Raw genomic sequence first — 18,538 nt, 5'->3', positions numbered from 1 at the left:
CTTTTTTTTTGTGTTAGTAGTTATAAACTTATTTTTTTGGTGAGTGTAACAAAAACGTTTTTTTTTGTTCGAAGTTGAAGCCATTGGCCGAAGTGTCGAAGCGTGATAATAGTTTTTTTTGTCACAATAAAAAAAACTGCCGCATCCGTCACCGGCTGCGGTTGTTTGTTTTTATTTTGAAAGTGCGTTGCGCGTGCGCAAGCCATAACCAGGTATTTTGTAATAAAACATACATATAGTTTTATCGGAAATTCCTAGATTTATTATCGATTTATTTATTTGGGTTTACTTTTTTATTTAAGATGGTAGGAACGACGGAAACGTCCCTAGCCTTGAACTACTAAATCTAGCAAACGTATACTGTACATAAACACGCGGAGATCTAAAAATATAATTAGCACAATGTAGCATGTCATGAAATACCTACTCTATCTACATAGTATTTCGTAAAATTCTATAGTTATAAGAAACTATTCAAATTGAACCTATTTTCCGATGTTTTAAGCATTATAACTGGTTGTAGGAACGTAAGTATCTTCAGTAAGATCACTTAAAAATTAAATTTCATACTTCACGAAATATTTATATGGAAAAGTATCTTAGTTTTAGAATCTCCAGATGTGGTGCCACAAGCCTTTGGGCACAAATGCTCGCCGACCTCGGTCATGGATTATCAAAGTAGTTAGGAACTCCGAAACATATTTTGATGACCTATTTTTGTAATGTTTTAATAAGCATACGTACACTTACAGCTAGAATTAAAATAGTGCTTGTAAGTAGGTACATAATAAACTAGGTAGGTACCTACCTATTACGATGATTATGCCTTATCTCCAAGGATTTTGTAACAGTATTGTGATAATCAATGTACTTTATTTACCTATCTCAAAATACGCAAATATTATTTTGGTACTCATTACTTTCTAGTACCTACTTAATTGTACCTTACTCATACTAATCACAGATGTGTTACAATTTGATGTGTTACAAACTTATCTACGTAATATCTATAAATCGCTATAATAATTATAATAACCCGTGAGAAGTTAGAAGACTTAGCAGTAGGTACTGCCTATTGAAACTGGAAACAGTTTCTCTAACCTTTCTAATTTCACTCTCCTCGGCTTTCGTTGAAAAACCTCGGAAACGTTTCCGAAGATAGGTTAATACTGTGTGGCATTGTTAGCATGACAGTTGAGGTGATATCGAAACAGAAGGGCTAGTACGGGGCGCATTTAACACGTTCACGGTCAATCCGTCGAGAGCCGTAATTAAATGTCCTTGCAATATGACTACGCGCCTGTGGCCGTCCAACTTCTATTGGTTAAAACGGACGATCCGTTAATAGCCGTTTCATTTCCATAGTCTTAACAGGAGATACATGGTTTAATGTCGTATTGTGATTGTCTAATTCATTTGTTTCTAGGTGTCATAACAAACAAGTTGTGGGGGGTTCTTTTGCCCACACATAAGTGAACTTTATAGTGACATACCGCCTGTAGCCGTAACCGTTACAAATACAAATAATCTTCCAAAATTTTGGTGTCACGGCGCGAGCGTCGCGGAAATATTGTGTAAAACGTGTGGTGGGCTGGTAATTTTGTGGCAAATTACGAGGTAAATAAATGATAAATTAATAAAAAAATATACTGATTTGCATATAGGATACCTTACTATTCGATTTAAATACTATAATTACTTAAATAGAGCATAGAAAAGCGAATATAAAACTGTAATGGGGAACGAAAATAATTGTGTTTTGGTCGATGTACCTTTTGTATACTCTTAGTACATCACCTTTATTTTTTTAAATGGCATGCAGAAATTATAAACCGAGGTCTGGAAAGCGTACAAACATTTTTGAAGAGGATTCGGACCTAGAAAATAACTGCCGGTAACGCCTGTAGCCGTAGATGTCACTATACGCATTGTTCGATATGCATGATGTGGCAAACCGCTTATAGACGATACCGTCTATGGCCGTAACTGTCACATTACGTAAATAAAATATAGTGAAATATGACAATACGTTTCAAGGCGTAACGATAAAATGTATGGGATATTTAGGTGTCATATCAAAATATTTCCCAATCTTCAATTGTCCGTGAACGTGTTAAGACGTGACAAAAGTTCTCCGTCGCGCTCGCTCTTGAGGCTGCGCGATGTGAGTGAGCGCGATGCAAAATTTATGTCAATTCTTAAATGCGCCCTGTGCTACTAGCACAGAAAAGATACTTGAGTCTTATTCTGCAGCACGGGCCGCCGGGATCGAATCCCGGCTAGGACATAGAGCCGCATTTGTATGATGAGCGCTTGTTTTTGTCATGTCATAGCGGTGTGTGTGAGATGTCCCCAACTCACCATATACTTAAGTAAATATTGTTTCTTACATACTTGCACCTAAATGATATTAAATTATTATTGGCAACGGATAATACCAAAGAAGTAAGTAGGTATCTAAGTAAATAAACTAATGTTATTATGGGACATACAAAATATCCTTCAGTTTATCTAAATATAATAACCGATTTAGATAAATATATCAATGAGTAAAATAACAACCTGTGATTCGGGAAATGTCTCATCTTATTATTAAATAAACATTTTCACAGTTGAATATTTGAACGGCCCTGTTTATTATAATAAACAATGCATTCTCTGAGCTAGAGAGAAAATAACATGAGCTTTACCTACCGCAAATACAGGATAGGGAAAGTTCTAAGTATTTATTAATTATAACTAACATTGATTAGTTATAAACATCTAAGTATTTATTTACTTACTCACAATTTCCTCGTCATAATAATAATATGCTTGTTCAGGATTGGTCACGGATTCGATTCCCGACCGGGGATAGGCGGTGTCCCAAACTCTACTTTATAGTCTCCTATCTACATTCGCAGTTTGTTCATGGTTTGGTCCGGGATGATGTCTGATAGAATAGATACAGAGGCTCATAGGTAGATTCTAAATTCAAATGTTTGCAAAGCGCTCGCTCTCTCGATTAAAGTAAAATAATTGGAATCCGCCCAAGCAGTGTGCGGGCGTATTACACTTTCGTTCGCAGATAAACAGGTCAACGATCGTCCGGCTATGATTTGACGATCAAAATAGATTTCTTTACAAGTTTATGTTTTGTATGACCGATAAAGAGAACATTTATGTAGGTAGGGTAAGGTAAGTACGTTTTTTTGTGGCAATGGCTTTGCTCTAGATATTAACAATCCATAATTCGATGTAAAATCGACATCATTTTTTACTTGGTCCTTCAGTGGCCATTTGTACCGTTCATTTACCTACCTATCCATACAATTCTACATTAGGTACCTTTAGTATCTGTAGTTCCATTTATGCCCTTAATATTATAAAAGTCGTTATATAATATTAAGGGCCACGCCAATTTACCTTAGTAAAATTACAAACGAAAATCAACGCAAATACCTACTTAGATGTTTTTTTTTCCTTTTCATACCCGCCGTAATCTTACACCTAAGTTAACTAGATAATCTCTAATACTTATTTATTTATTTATTTATGCTTTTATTGCACAATTTACAAAAGTAGATGTACAATGAGGTGGACTTAATGCTAAGAGCATTCTCTACCAGTCAACCTGCAGGAGGTTCAGGAGCAGAAAGTAGGGAAGTGCAAAAAAAATAACAAAAATCACAATCAATCAATGAATCTCACAAAAAAAAAACCTACACAAAATCTACCATAATTACACCTACATATATAAAAAAATATATAAACCTATACCTAACATTCTAATAATATATTATAATTATATATACTTATACATACACATATATATATAAATATTAAACACTAAAACAGAGGTACATGAAAAGGCTGTAATTAATTATATCCTAACTTGTTGAGGTAATGAGACCGAACTAAGGATTTAAAAAGTGCACGACTGGGAGCCTTCCTGAGTACTTAGTAACTTACATTTAACTTTAGAGAAATAGCACGTAATGGTCATAGCATATTAGCTATACTATAACACAACTGCAACAATAACCACCAACACACAACCATGACCAAACCATATTATAACTTCGTCCATACCGAACAAATAGATGATCATAGAAAAATAACAGCAAGATTTTAATGTACTTAATAAAAAAAACTTAACCATACCAGTCCTCACATGGTATAGTACTTATCGTATGCAAAAGTCCGCATCTATCAACGTGATCCGGAGACGGTCCATTACTCTGTGATGGTCGCCTTCCGGGACGCAGAATACGCCAGTACCCACAGATCATCAGGGATATACCGCTGTTAACCAACTGTTAACTAATCCAGCGGTTCCCGATTAGTGTTCCGTGTTCCCAGGGGTTCCGTAAGAGGCCATTAGGGGTTCCAGAAAATTCAAGTATTTTATAATGCATCCTATTTTACTGGAAGATCAGAAAATGCGGAAAACTATGTAGGTGGGTCTGTCTAGACGATAGAAAGGAAGTAGGTAGGCAACCTGGAAACTAGATGCACCTTGTATGCATGCATATTGTATTGTGGTTATTTATGCGATCACAACATTCACAACAATACAATGACTGTGACTGCAAGCGTATAAGTAACACTAATAATACATAAGGTAACTAGCTATAATAAGAAGCTTATGTTTATTAATATGTAGAGTCAACCGTTTTAAAATATATCCTTGCCTAGTTTTTTTGTGAGCATCACTTTTAACGGCTTAAAAACAGTATACAAGGTACTTTACAGTAAGATTTTTTTAAAGTACCTAGTGTTTGAGTATTCCTTGCAAATATGTACCTATAGATACAAAAATACAGGATTAATGTTAACAGAAGCTTCAATTCAGTTACTATCTCCGCTGTACCACTAACGTGTTATTTTATCATCACAGCAAGATAAGGCCCCCATTAACATAGTTATAATAACTCATTCAGTAATTACTTACTCGGAACTAGGTGAAGAATAGATGGCTCGCTTACTGAACAAAAGTTGTAATTATTACCGTAATAAGCAGTTTTCTTTTTGTGAATGAACTTCTGTCACGAAGATGTAAATGCATAGGTACACTGGCGGGAAACTAACATTGGGTGTGGAAAATAAAGCTGGTAGCCTAAACTTGACATAGATACCTATAATATATAATATGAGATAATTATCTGTATTATATTATGTAAGTATACTTAGGTATATTTAATAGTGATCCCATAAAGAAATCACATTACTGATCCTTCAGGTGAATCAAAATCATAAAATTCTCAAGCGAAATCGCTCATAACAACCTTCTCACCTAACATTCTTCCCCAGCTACACAATGGCGATGAAAGAGTACCTCCAATGGCTGCCGCCGCCGCGCTCCACGCTGGCGCTGCTGCTGGCGGCGGGCGGCTGCAGCGGGCGGCTGGTGGCGGCGCAGGCCACGCACTCGCCCACGCTGCTCGTGGACGCCTGCCACGCGCTGTGCCGGCTCGTGGGGCTGATTACTACCGTGCTGTCGTATAAGGTAGGTTGGAGTTACCTACACATTGTTCCCCGCATACTACATACACAATGATTGCTGCTTCAGCAGCAGCCGTTAAGCCTAGTCAGAGGCCTTCGGGCAGCTTGAAAACATCTGACAGTCGGGTTGCCCACTTACCCGACAACTCTCTCAGCACAAGCTTGCTTGTGTTGGGGTCCACCAACCCGTACTAGGCCAGCGTGGTGGAGGTGGACGCCTGCCACGCGCTGTGCCGGCTTGTGGGGCTGATAACGACTGTGTTGTCGTATAAGGTGGGTTGGAGAGATCGCTGGATTTATCAGGCTATCTACTCGATCCGATCGCAAGGCGTGTAGGCATATCAGCTTAAAAATAATGTTATATGTATAAATAAAGACTTCGTATGTAACTGAAAGAACCCTAAGGGTAGCGTCTAGTATAGAAAGGAAGTAATGGTTATGTAATGGGGTTAATGTTATGGTGATGGTAAATTTTACCTCTACAATAAGGTCAAATTAGTTGCTGTGGGTGGCATCTCTATAAAAGTATTGAAATCAGGTCAAGGCTTTAAGGAAAATGTAGAGACTACTTATCTAGTTGTGTACTTATGTATCAATGTTGGATTGATTGGAATGATTAGGTAAATACTGACGTCCATAGGACTACATTCCGTGTTTCTTGTTTAATAGTTAGATCATTGTAGCTATTAAAACATTCCCGCTAATGTAAATTTTATAGAAACAACTTATTAGAATTTATGATTGAATTAAGTATTTTATGCAACAGGATGTCAACTAAGGAGAAATTAATCTTTAAGTATACTTACTTACTAATGGAAATTTTTCATGATTTTCTGGATTTGTAAATGCGAACAAAATGTGCTAAATCAAAAGCTGAATGAGAAAGTAGCTAGGCCAAAGGGCAAAGCGTTGTGCTGTTGCTCCTTGTGAGAAAACTACTTATATGCAATGCAGTCATGTCATTTTTTTCAGCGTTCTCAATATGTAATTATATTAATGATACAACTGCCTCCACTTTCCAAACCCACCACACTCAACACACCACTAACTCCATCCTTATCCCCCGCAGTACGAGCGAGCAGACGAGAGCGAGGGTCGCGAGGGGCGCCTGCGCAACACGTTCGGCTGGGCGCGCATCGAGGTGGTTGGGCGTCTCTCGGTCCACGTCCTCTTCGCTTCTTTCGCCCTCGCCCTGGTCGTCAACGCCCTGCAGTTGGGCGTCCACTCGTCGCACGGACAACCCCCGGTCTACCCCAGGGTTATAATTGGAACTGCTGTGATTGGACTGATGCTGCATGCGCTCAATTATATGCTGTTGGCTGGTGAGTGATGGACAAATTGCAGGGCATAATTTCTTCCGGGACCGTGAATGGAATGTCTTTGTTGTCGTGAGAACTGTATCGGCTTTCGTGTGCTGGCTGGACGTGGTTGTTCAAAGAATGGTTAAAGTCAAATCCAATAAAATGTATACGCTTCAAAGACTTACATCATCGTGCTTCAATAGAGTATTTTAGATCCGAAAAGTTTGTTGGTATTCTTCAATTACAACTAAACTAAAATACAGCACTAGTATCCTCTTATCGATTAAAGTACTCAGGACCCTACTAATTTCTCCAAACTTTCTTTTGCATTGAAACCGCTTGACAGAAGTTCTCACCTGTCATTTGTTTCAGGCAACGAGTTGAGCTACAGCCGGCGCCTGAGCATGACGGAGAGCGGCGTGGTGGTGCTGAAGACAGGCGTGGGCGAGCCCGCGCTGGCGCACGCGCCCACTGACATAGCCAGTGAGTCCTCATAGGGGTCATCATCATCATTATCATCAGCCAATAGTCATCCACTGCTGGACATAGGCCTCTACTCCCAAGGAGCGCCACTACACTCGGTCCTCGGCCGTCCTCATCCAGCCACTACCAGCTACCCGCCTAAGGTCGTCGGTCCAGCGGGCAGGAGGGCGTCCTATGTCCTCATAGGGCTTGCATGATAGGAACCTCCACCTCACCTGCACAGTGTAGCACAAACACACTTTGGGCCAGCAATATACTTTCTCTAGGTGTCACCCAGCAAATTAACTACCACATCACTTGCTATCATTTTACTTTATCACAATATATTAGTTTACACATACTACATAGCATACATCCACAATCATTTAACACAATTTATTCTTACATATATACATACATTCGGAACATAATATATAAATATATAATTAGGTATCTTTTCTATTTTAGTATAAATATAATTATAACGTACCACAACACACTTTTATATATTTACTATACACATATTTGTGTTTCGTTGAGGCTCCACTCCCACTCACTAAATTGGTCCTGGCAGAATACCAGCGCTGTGATTATTTAATTATAATCATAGTATTATGCTGAGTCAGAACCCTTTTGTTAACATGATAAATACACATGTTGCTTTTCTATCTGCATTGTCTTATAATAATGTTTTGTGTTTATGTAATCTAAAAAATTAATGTTAGAAATCTTGCTGTGTAACCTGTGTATGTGTTGTGTTAAGTAATAAATAACTTATCTATCTATCTATCTATCAATTTCTCTCATACCATCGACAAACCCTAGTATCTTGTGTTTATCACAATGACCCCATATACGCCTATACGCCTGGCATTAGACCCTGGACTGATACGACAGAGTTAAACGAAATTCTAGATCTGATTAAGATTTTTTAATATGTGAAGGAGCTCCGACCTTTTAGGAACTGTGGGCTCACTGGCAGTCTCATATTGGGACCAAGGGTATATATAGCTTCTGCAAGTGCCCGTGGTCACATGATCAGATACAACAGGATACCTATTGTATCGTATAATTCGTTCATATTATATTGTATTGTATCATATACATCTATTAATTGGTTCGTTTCCCCCAGGCAGTCTGTTCGTGATCGCAGCGGGGCTGACGTCGGAGTGGGAGCCGGACGCCGCCCGCATCGCCGACCCCGCGCTCTCCGCCTTGGCAGCCATCGTGCTCGTCATATTCAACTATCCCTTTAGTAAGTTCATCATCATCAGACCATAATAAGAGCCTCCCCTAGCAACAGCTCCTTAAACAGGGTGCTAAAAAGCCGGACGGGGTAATTCAGGTGGTTCTATAGTGCTTATGTCGACCCATTTAATATAATCGTCAATGATGGAAGTAGGCCTCTCCAAACGATACGACACGATCACGATCCAGCGACCCTCGGATGTCTATCAGATAACTAATAAATTGACTTCAGAAATTATGATAAGAAGTAAGAACCCCAAACTTGGCTGCGCCATATCAAGAGGGCCTTGACAGACATCGTCACCGCCTGTTTCTGTCTACTGTCTCACCTTCATCACTACATATCAGAAAACAACATCTGTTAAACCATGACTGATGCGATAATCCGAATGATTATACTGTCTTTCCGATTGGCAGTGGCAGCACCTCGGTACACGTTATCTGATATTTTTTCTATCTACAATACAAAGATAAGCGAACTATTCTAAAAAAAATTGCACAAAAAATCACAAGAGTAACCAATATACACTTAATTATAATTTTGTTACTTTTAAACCCGAAGTAGTTACCTAAGTCACCTAAGTTAACAACATTAAGATTGTACCTACCTAATTAAGTGAGTACAGTCTTATCGCAAAATATACTCGTATTCCAAACAACCTTTGATACCTACGTCTGGTAGGTACATATAGATACTAAAAATGTTGTGGTACTTGTGATTGTATTTTGTATTAATGTTACGATTACGTTATCAAATCATGCTTATCACAATACAAACTTTTACTTACCAATCTATGTAGGCAGTTAGGTACATTCTACTTGAATAAAATTTCTTTTGATTTGTAAATTGCGTTGCATGAGCGTTTTCAGCCAGCATCACCTAATTCAAGAACGCTACAGTGCAACCAACATTTTTCAAAAATTCTAACTAACCCGATAACATTTATATCGGTAAACACGTTGGTAACTTTAAACAGTACTTATGTTTTTTATGAAATTTTAAATATAACGAATTAAATATATGTACTTAACGGGTTTACTTTTATATATGGAACTTTTTCATAGCTTGTAAGTGTACAATGCCTGTTCGTTTACTGAAAATTCAGGATCCCTGTGTTTTCACAATGAATCATTTAGGTGAGCTTGTCTGCTTCGAGAAAATTAACTAAGTAGGGCACCTCCTACACACAATAGTGTATTTACTTTAATTGTCTTTTGCTCTTTTCATTGTTAATTATTGAGATAAATTACATATTTAAACTTGAACAAATGGACAATGCATTATGACTATGAATATAAATTACATCACACCTTGTGAAAAGTCTTGTGTTTACATCATCAATAACATAATTATAATTTATCGTGTTATGATCAAGCATTAAGATAATAATTATTTAAAGAACAAATATGTCAGGCTATACTTAGGTAAGAATAAAATTATGTGCCACCTATCACTAATGACGACGTACGCCCGTACGAACTTACATCGTACAACCTTTCGGCTTACAATACCACTTTTGTATCAACCCTCATTTTGACACCGGACAGATCTGGTCGGGGTCACCACTTTACTACTACATCAATCGCATTAGCTCTTTTTCTCCATAGTGCGTTCAGCGGGGCTTGTTCAGCCATAAAGAGTCCCAGAAGGGCTGGATAACTTCTAAGCCCTATTTTGGCTTCCATACCACTTTTACATCACCGATCAAATTGAAAAAACACACACACACACTCACGCCTTGTACTAATGTACTCCTTTGCGGGGTAGGCAAAGGTGCATTGCTGCACCCACTTTTCGCCAGAGTGTTATGTTAGTCCCAATGTAATAGGTGCGCCTATTGCGATTTTACGGGCACATCCAAGTCCCGGGAACAAATATATAACAAATATCTGCCCCAGCCGGGAATCGAACCTACTTCGGCTTCGGCAAGGTCACTAACCACTACGCCATTCGGTCGTCTTCAAATTGAAATCGGGCAGAATATCTTGTCAGAGTCACTACTCTGTTCATTATAATTACATCTCCAATATTTCCCCACAGTGCGTTCAGCCGGTCTGGTGCTGCTACAGACAGTATCTGAAGGACTGCTCGCTTACGACCTCTCAGCTTACAATGTATCCTGTTGGGGTCACCATTACATTAGCTCTATCTCTCCACAGTGCGTTCAGCAGGCCTGGTGCTACTGCAGACGGTGCCCGAGGGTCTGGGCGCGTGCGACCTGCGCGCGGCGGCGCTGCGCGTGCCCGGCGTGCTCGCCATCCACGAGCTGCACGTGTGGCAGCTGCATCGGGATCGCGTGGTGGCTACGGCGCATGTGGCTTACGGATCTCATGATGTGAGTGGGAATGCTGCTGAGGTGGCTGTAACTGTGTTTGCCTTCTTATGATTATGTCATCAATAGGGCTAGCACGATGCGCTATTTGCGCTTGCTCTTGAGGCTGCGCGATGTGAGTGAGCTGTTTAGTGAGATATTTATAAAGTATCCCAGGCCACTAACACCTCAATGAAGGTCATCACCCAAGCCCTACCGGTTAATTGCCAGTGTAACTAGTCATGCCAAAGTGATGAAGAGTTTCTCAATGTAGAACAGGCGCAGGAGTTATCCCACTACGTACCTACTTAATTTAATTTCAATTTGTACTTACTGTCCTCTTCTAACTAAGCCATCGATATTATCACTCTCTCTCTGTCTCTACATTCTTGCTGGTGATCCCCAGGACTACCTGAGGAGCTCGGGGCTGGTGAACGACGTGTTCAAGCGGCACGGCATCGGGCTCGTCACGCTGCAGCCAGAGTTCCTGCTCACCTCCTTCACAGGTACAGTACTAAAGAATGATAGTTCATCATCAGCCAGTGGCGTTAGGGGCACAAAAGAAGTCCAATTAATTACATAATAAGCGGCGTGTCACCTGTTCCTGTATGTCAACAGCACACCCTAGGCTGTATGACGCCAATCTGACTGGACATTCTGGACAATCTTTTCACATCGGTGTAAAACGCTATTGATAGTTTCATAGCTCTTGTTTTTGTCACCGACACTATTTCAGATGAATCTGCATGACTTAGTAGACCATCGACCGTAGTCGTCCACTACCGGCTACCTTTTTAAAGGTCGTCGATTCAGCTGGCCGCCGGCGGCGGCGTATCCTCCCCTTTTGTTATTCGTCTATAGTTAGGTAATATGCTGACATTGGAGCATTTTCGTACGGTATGGTATATTTACGAAGTGTAATGTATGCTTATAAATGCGTACCAAATTGTACGTAACAATACAATAACGAAACACAGTTTGTTTCCAGCAAGAATTAGCTAAAGGCGTTATGAAAACACTGTAACTAATTTTCAAATTAGATAGGTATACTGTTTTCTTTGTACCTTTCGACATGCCTTTTAATAAGGTTTCAGTTTCAGTACAAAATAATAGAACAACCTATTCTTCTAGCCCCCATACTTATTGTATTCTATCAAGTAAGAGGCAGCCCCCTATCTTTATCTTTATCCATATACTCTGTGTTAGTTTTTAATAATTAAAAATAAAATAATGTGGTTTCCCGTCCAGGCACAGCAGAGGAACAGAAGGCGCTGGTAGAGCTGGCCAACCAGGCGTGCTCCAAGCCCTGTGCCAGGGAATGCTGCGCCCGGCGCTGCTGCGAGGCGCCCGTGATAACTCCCGTCACCAGGATCTAGGGTCAAGACCTACAAAATACTCCGGTCACCTGTGTCTATAGAGGCAAGAGCCACGCCAGACTCCAGTCACCTGGGTATAGGGTCAAGAGACTCTTGAGCCACTCAAGACTCGAGTCACCAGGGTCTACATTTACAGCTCTAGAGCCACTCAAGATTCCGGTCACCAGGGTCTAGGGTCAAGGGTTTAGTGCTCAGGAGCAGGTAGATCACAGGCTTGGTCTTTTGAAGTTTGTGGGGCTTTTAAGGCAGAAGCCGAATTTTAAACTCTGAGATGGAAGTGTCGATTAGTTAACATAGGTACTAATCTACACTTCGATAAATCGTTGTCGCGTGATTAAGGATGTGAGACTCACAGCACCTAGCTAAGAACCTAGATAAGTACACCACTATTCACAAATTATCAGGGTTCATAAATGAATGATTTCTACCTTCAGCCCCAATCTGTTCTCCTAGAACTGTTCTCTCGTTGTGCCAAATTGCTCAAATACACTGTGTGTCACACAACTGGTGTGCTTCCATTGTTACGTTGTTGCATTTATAAACCTACGTAGGTCTATATAGTTACTATAGTACAGTAGTATTTCTATGGCGGATGGTAGTAAGTGAAAGCGGATAAAGTGTAGCCCATTATGTCATTTGCTACAATTACGAGTAAACTGTTGTTCCGTGATGATTTGTCGTCATAACCCGTGGCGGGGTCGCATTGTGTGGTTTAATATCTATCACGATCACTTTAAATCTAACTGCAGCTGTCAATGTTGGGGTTTCCGACGAAACTACGTATTCAATCACAAATAGGTAGTTAACTATAATGCGGCAAGTTACTTGGCGACCCTCCTTGCGGGGTGAAAGAAGTGGCGGGGGCGAGGTAGCACGACATGCTACACACGTAGAAAAGTGTGCCCGGATTAATCTCGCGATAGCTTGTAACTATTTCTGACGTAAGTAAAATTTTATTCTATGACTGTTCCCGTAAATGTCATATTTAGCTTAAAATTTATAGTTTGACAGCATTAAAATTTGGATGTTTACCTTCAGAATATCTACCAATTTGAATTTATTTATGTAAAAGTGTTTTATTTTATAAATCAATTTCCATGTCACTTTCATGTTCACTCTCTGTTTGAACTTGTTCATCATCGTCGTCATCCTCATCTTCATCATCGTTTTCATTAACTTCAATTATAAATCTAAGACAAAAACCAATTTATGTTTAATTTACAATAAATTATAAATAAACAATAACATACCTGTCCAATACATCGTCAAATACTCTATCAGATTTATAATATTCGTCTTAATTTTTTATGACATGGTCGTCACAATTTCTCCACTTTTTAGGCGAATAATTAGAGAAAAGCAACTCTAAGTCTTTTATCTCTTTATCTAAGTTAGAGTCAATCGACGTTCTTGCGAGCTCGCCTTTCACGTACCGCCACACAAGTTCAATAAGATTTAATTCCGGGTGGTATGGGGGTAGGCGAAGCACGATATGACCATTTTCTTTCAAAATTTCATCAATTTTGTAATTTTTCTCTGTGTTTTGCTCATTAATTACTTTCATTAAATCACATAAATTTTGGTTGCTTTCCTAGTTACAAGAACTGACAACTGACGCACTGTCATATGGACTCTTCGTCTTTGTTGTTTACTTTTTCGTATCTGACTGCGCAGTACCAACCTTTAGCCGCGTAGCATGACTGATCCGGTACGCTGTTCTACAAGAAGCCCCTATATTGAGACATTATACGATTTGTTGTTTTTAACGTTATTTTGTTGACGAATTATAGATACCTAATAATAATATAATGATAATATTAAAAAGGCCTCAATACTCATCCTAAGACTAATGGTCTCAGGATCAATGATCTCATGTGGGTCGCACTCAAATTATGACAGACTATATAAGACATGTGGCCGCCTCGGCTGCGCGGCCGAGACTGCCGTAACAATGACATGCAGTGCACGCGTTGCCCTTCCCCGCTACCCTCCCGCTACCCGCTGTCGTCTTGGGTACCTCGTCCCCTCCGCGTCTTTCACCCCGCAAGGAGGGTCGCCAAGCAACTTGCCAATCTATAGTTTAGTAGTTAGGTACATTTTTATAAAGTCAATAATGTATTAAATAAAATAAGAACAAAACTTTACAACTTATTGGTCACCAATAGTCACCATCAACATCTGTCCATATAGAGGGTGGCCCAAAGAGTGACGTCCAAAGGAAAATGTTTGATTCCTTAGGTCAAGGGGTAGCCAAATCACCCCCATGTATGTTCAGCAATTTTTAGTAGTTTAGGAGTTATGATTTATTTTCCAATTTTTCTACGAAAATTGACCTCAGTGGATTAATTATGTTTTATTATTGTTTTGGATAACTTTTTTAAAGTATTTTTTATTTTTGTGTCATCCTCTTAAGATGTTCTTTTAAGCATAAAAGTTTCAGCTTCCTAGCTGTAATGTAAGTTAGTTATTTTTATGTCGAAAGTTCAAATTATATCATCGAGCTAGACTGCTCTGAATTTTCTACTTGAAATTAAAAATTGAAAAAGATATTCTCATGGTCCCTTCTTAATTTAAAAAACTCCGCAACATTCCAAAATTGCATAAAAATAAAAATAAACTATTGCTTAATGGGGTATTATTTGCAGAAAAAAGCCATCAAAGGTACCTGGGTGGAAATTACCTAATTAGTAAATTGTTTCAGAAAGTTGAAATATTTCTGTTATGTCATTACTAAGGACAAATTAAGTTAGAAAATGTACCAAATTAAAGGGAAAATTAAATTATCTAGTATTATTTTTATTTAAGTTACATTTTTTAATGTAAATTCTTAGTAAAATGTTTTAGTCTGAGTAGTAAGATTTATGAGATAATTGTATTATTAATAATAAGTAAATAAACTCAAATAATAATTTTACACATTTACTCACTCAAAATGGCGACCTCCCATAGCAATACACAACCTACATCTACGCAAGAAATTTTCTTTAAGTCAAAAAAGTGACAAATTGTAAATAATATGACATTTGTCAAAACGTTAAACATGTAAAAAAAGTACCTTTTCTCAAAAATGTGACATCTGTCAAAAAGTGACATCTGAATGAAACAGAGAAGCGTATAGGCGACTTAAAGAAAATTTCTTGCGTAGATGTAGGTTGTGTATTGCTATGGGAGGTCGCCATTTTGAGTGAGTAAATGTGTAAAATTATTATTTGAGTTTATTTACTTATTATTAATAATACAATTATCTCATAAATCTTACTACTCAGATTAAAACATTTTACTAAGAATTTACATTAAAAAATGTAACTTAAATAAATACAATACTAGATAATTTAATTTTCCCTTTAATTTGGTACATTTTCTAACTTAATTAGTCCTTAGTAATGACATAACAGAAATATTTCAACTTTCTGAAACAATTTACTAATTAGGTAATTTCCACCCAGGTACCTTTGATGGCTTTTTCTGCAAATAATACCCCATTAAGCAGTAGTTTATTTTTATGCAATTTTGGAATGTTGCGGAGTTTTTTAAATTAAGAAGGGACCATGAGAATATCTTTTTCAATTTTTAATTTCAAGTAGAAAATTCAGAGCAGTCTAGCTCGATGATATAATTTGAACTTTCGACATAAAAATAACTAACTTACATTACAGCTAGGAAGCTGAAACTTTTATGCTTAAAAGAACATCTTAAGAGGATGACACAAAAATAAAAAATACTTTAAAAAAGTTATCCCAAACAATAATAAAACATAATTAATCCACTGAGGTCGATTTTCGTAGAAAAATTGGAAAAAAAATCATAACTCCTAAACTACTAAAAATTGCTGAACATACATGGGGGTGATTTGGCTAACCCTTGACCTAAGGAATCAAACATTTTCCTTTGGACGTCACTCTTTGGGCCACCCTGTATAATGACGCATTAGATTATTCCGACATGAGTTAGTTATGATTAAAAGTGATCGTCACAGAAGTTAAACTATAAGGCCTCCTCTGTAATGATAAGGTTAACATGGTCGGTAGCACGATATTAAGCAAAATGTATAATAACGTTATTCAAGAGTTTCAAGACATACACAACCCATTGTTATGTTATCGTATCAGGTTTTTGTCTCTGTAGGATTAACTAACATGAGACTGACACGAAAATGTAGGTATGTTTTACAATACATTTGATACCGCTATTTTTTTATCTCTACAAGACCACAATTTGTGTTTTGTTTTTATTATAAAATCTACGGATAAAATAATGCAGTGTGTTATCTTACCACTAATTACTAATAGTTAACTAAAGTAACTGTCCTAGAATGGTCACGAACTCACGATGTAATCGGAAGTTAGTTTACAGGAATAGGTAAGTAGATCAGTATAAGATTAATGTTTATATTGTGTTCAGGAGGGTGAGTTACACTATCTTGCGAGATACATATTTTCAAAACCTATTTCTTAAGATAGAGTAACCCCGGAGACGGTGTACATGTCGCAGGCAACTGGTTTAATCTCCTGTTTGATTGAACCACTAGCCCGTTCATTGGATGGCGCTGTTCAGTTGTATGACTAGGCCGAACGTTGATTGTACAAGCGTCACAAAACGTCCAACTAGTTAGCTGACTTAAAATCAGTCAGGTGGTGAATAAAACAAATATGGCGTCTAACAGCTAACAGCTGACACAAAAAGCACCTATATTGTTAGTTTTTTGCAAATAAATTAGCTTTAAAGTGCGTTATTTGTGTTAAAATAGTGTGACAACATGGATTTACCTATTATTACGCCGCGGGCGAATAGTTTCAAAGAAAAAAAATGGCGAAACTGGATAATTATAAACAACAATATGAAGGTACGTTTATTGTTATTGTTTAGTTAATTTGTGAGATAAGAGCTTTGTAACATAGTCTTTTTGTTGACTGTTGTCTGGTGATGTTCACCCTAACCAGACATTACAAAGTTGCTATACTATATCCCATTCAACGACTTCGCTGAATGACGTTCAGTCAAGACGTCGAACGTTACAATCAACGACTTGACGAGTTGTCCTTTAGTCATACAACTGATTAGCGCCATCCAATGAACGGGCTAGTGGTTCAATCAAACAGGAGATTAAACCAGTTGCCTGCGACATACAAACAGACTGTGATTGATCTACAGTATTAGGGAAGCTAGTTAGGTACGCAGGGTTAACTTTTCATGGTCAAAACTTGGGTGTCATTTCCAGCCAGGTGTCCAACAAGAACCGTTATTTTTACTACAACATTGTATTTAAAAAACTGAGCTCTCTCCATATTTGGTAACTGCTAAGAAACGGAAATATTGTAGGTGTTATGAAGATAGATTTCTAAACGAATTAAATTTAATTATTAATTACCCACCGTACTTCACTTCAGACAAGCTATCAAATTACCATAAAAGTTGACCCTATTACGTTTAGATAGATAGAATATTAGGTAGGTGCAAATTAATAAGAGTTTTTTAGTTAAACAGGGTGGATATATATCAGTGCACGACCCAAAATCGAAAGCAGGTTAACTGATATCCGGCTATTGTTTTATGGGTCGTATGGTACTTTTATCTACTACCGTGTTTGGGTCGAACAATGATAAACACCCACCCTAGTTGTTAAGTATATTCATGGCTAATGTAATATTTATTTGATAAGTACCAATAGATACCTACATAGTTAGAAGGTATTCTATCTTAACGATAATGAATAAATACATATTTGTGTACAAACTGAACTTTGTTAACTGTTGATAATAAAATAAACAATTACAATTTTATGTGATTTTATTTTATATGTTAGGTACAGCAACAATATCTACCACTTTTACTTTGCAATACAATACAATACTAAGAGGATTTCTTTATTTGCACCAACAACAGAAAAAAAACTAAATAAAATTTAAAAACAAAAACTGCCACAAGGCGGCCTTTCCTATAGCAATCTCTACCAGAACCTTTGGATGGAAGAGAGTTTAAAATAAAATAGGATTATACGTAGCTGTGGTGCAAGTGTATAATTAAGTAATACTTAAACGTAGATTAAAACATCACAGTATCGGGAAATTCGGGAATGATAAGTAATTTCGGTAGGTACAATAAATTAAGTCTACATAGCAACTGACAGTGATAGGACAGGTAGGTAAAAGTACCTATATCGACTTGCGATATCTATCGGCCTTATCAGAACAAACAACAATAAGTGTTGTTGATATCTTCTGTAACAACCAATAACCCAGTATATGTTGAAGCATATGAAGTAGCTTATAGCTATCTTGATTAGAAATTAGAAGATAACTAAAGTGTATTGCAGCGTATTTATACATACGTACTTAGGAAGATAATGTTTAATTTT

At 37.8% G+C, this 18,538-nt stretch overlaps 1 protein-coding gene across 1 annotated transcript; it reads left to right on the top strand.

Moving 5' to 3' along the window:
• The first annotated feature begins 71 nt into the window (after window positions 1-71).
• Window positions 72-12,572, top strand: LOC105392638 (zinc transporter 1). Its single transcript, XM_048624932.1, has 8 exons — window positions 72-212; window positions 5,293-5,488; window positions 6,554-6,806; window positions 7,158-7,268; window positions 8,380-8,502; window positions 10,656-10,831; window positions 11,214-11,313; window positions 12,056-12,572. The coding sequence occupies exons 2-8, from the start codon at window positions 5,300-5,302 to the stop codon at window positions 12,181-12,183; spliced, it is 1,080 nt and encodes a 359-aa protein (XP_048480889.1). The 5' UTR covers window positions 72-212; window positions 5,293-5,299; the 3' UTR covers window positions 12,184-12,572.
• The last annotated feature ends 5,966 nt before the right edge of the window (window positions 12,573-18,538 follow it).

Source organism: Plutella xylostella, chromosome 13 (genome assembly GCF_932276165.1).
Source record: "Plutella xylostella chromosome 13, ilPluXylo3.1, whole genome shotgun sequence".
In the NCBI taxonomy this organism is placed as follows: domain Eukaryota; kingdom Metazoa; phylum Arthropoda; class Insecta; order Lepidoptera; family Plutellidae; genus Plutella; species Plutella xylostella.
This window is presented reverse-complemented; position numbering and strand designations above follow the sequence as displayed.

Excerpts from the sequence above, each read along its gene's own strand:
- LOC105392638 (XM_048624932.1), top strand. The coding sequence starts at position 5,300 with ATGGCGATGAAAGAGTACCTCCAATGGCTGCCGCCGCCGCGCTCCACG. Across the intron at positions 5,489-6,553 it reads CTACCGTGCTGTCGTATAAG|TACGAGCGAGCAGACGAGAG; the intron begins GTAGGTTGGAGT and ends TATCCCCCGCAG. Across the intron at positions 11,314-12,055 it reads CCTGCTCACCTCCTTCACAG|GCACAGCAGAGGAACAGAAG; the intron begins GTACAGTACTAA and ends TTTCCCGTCCAG.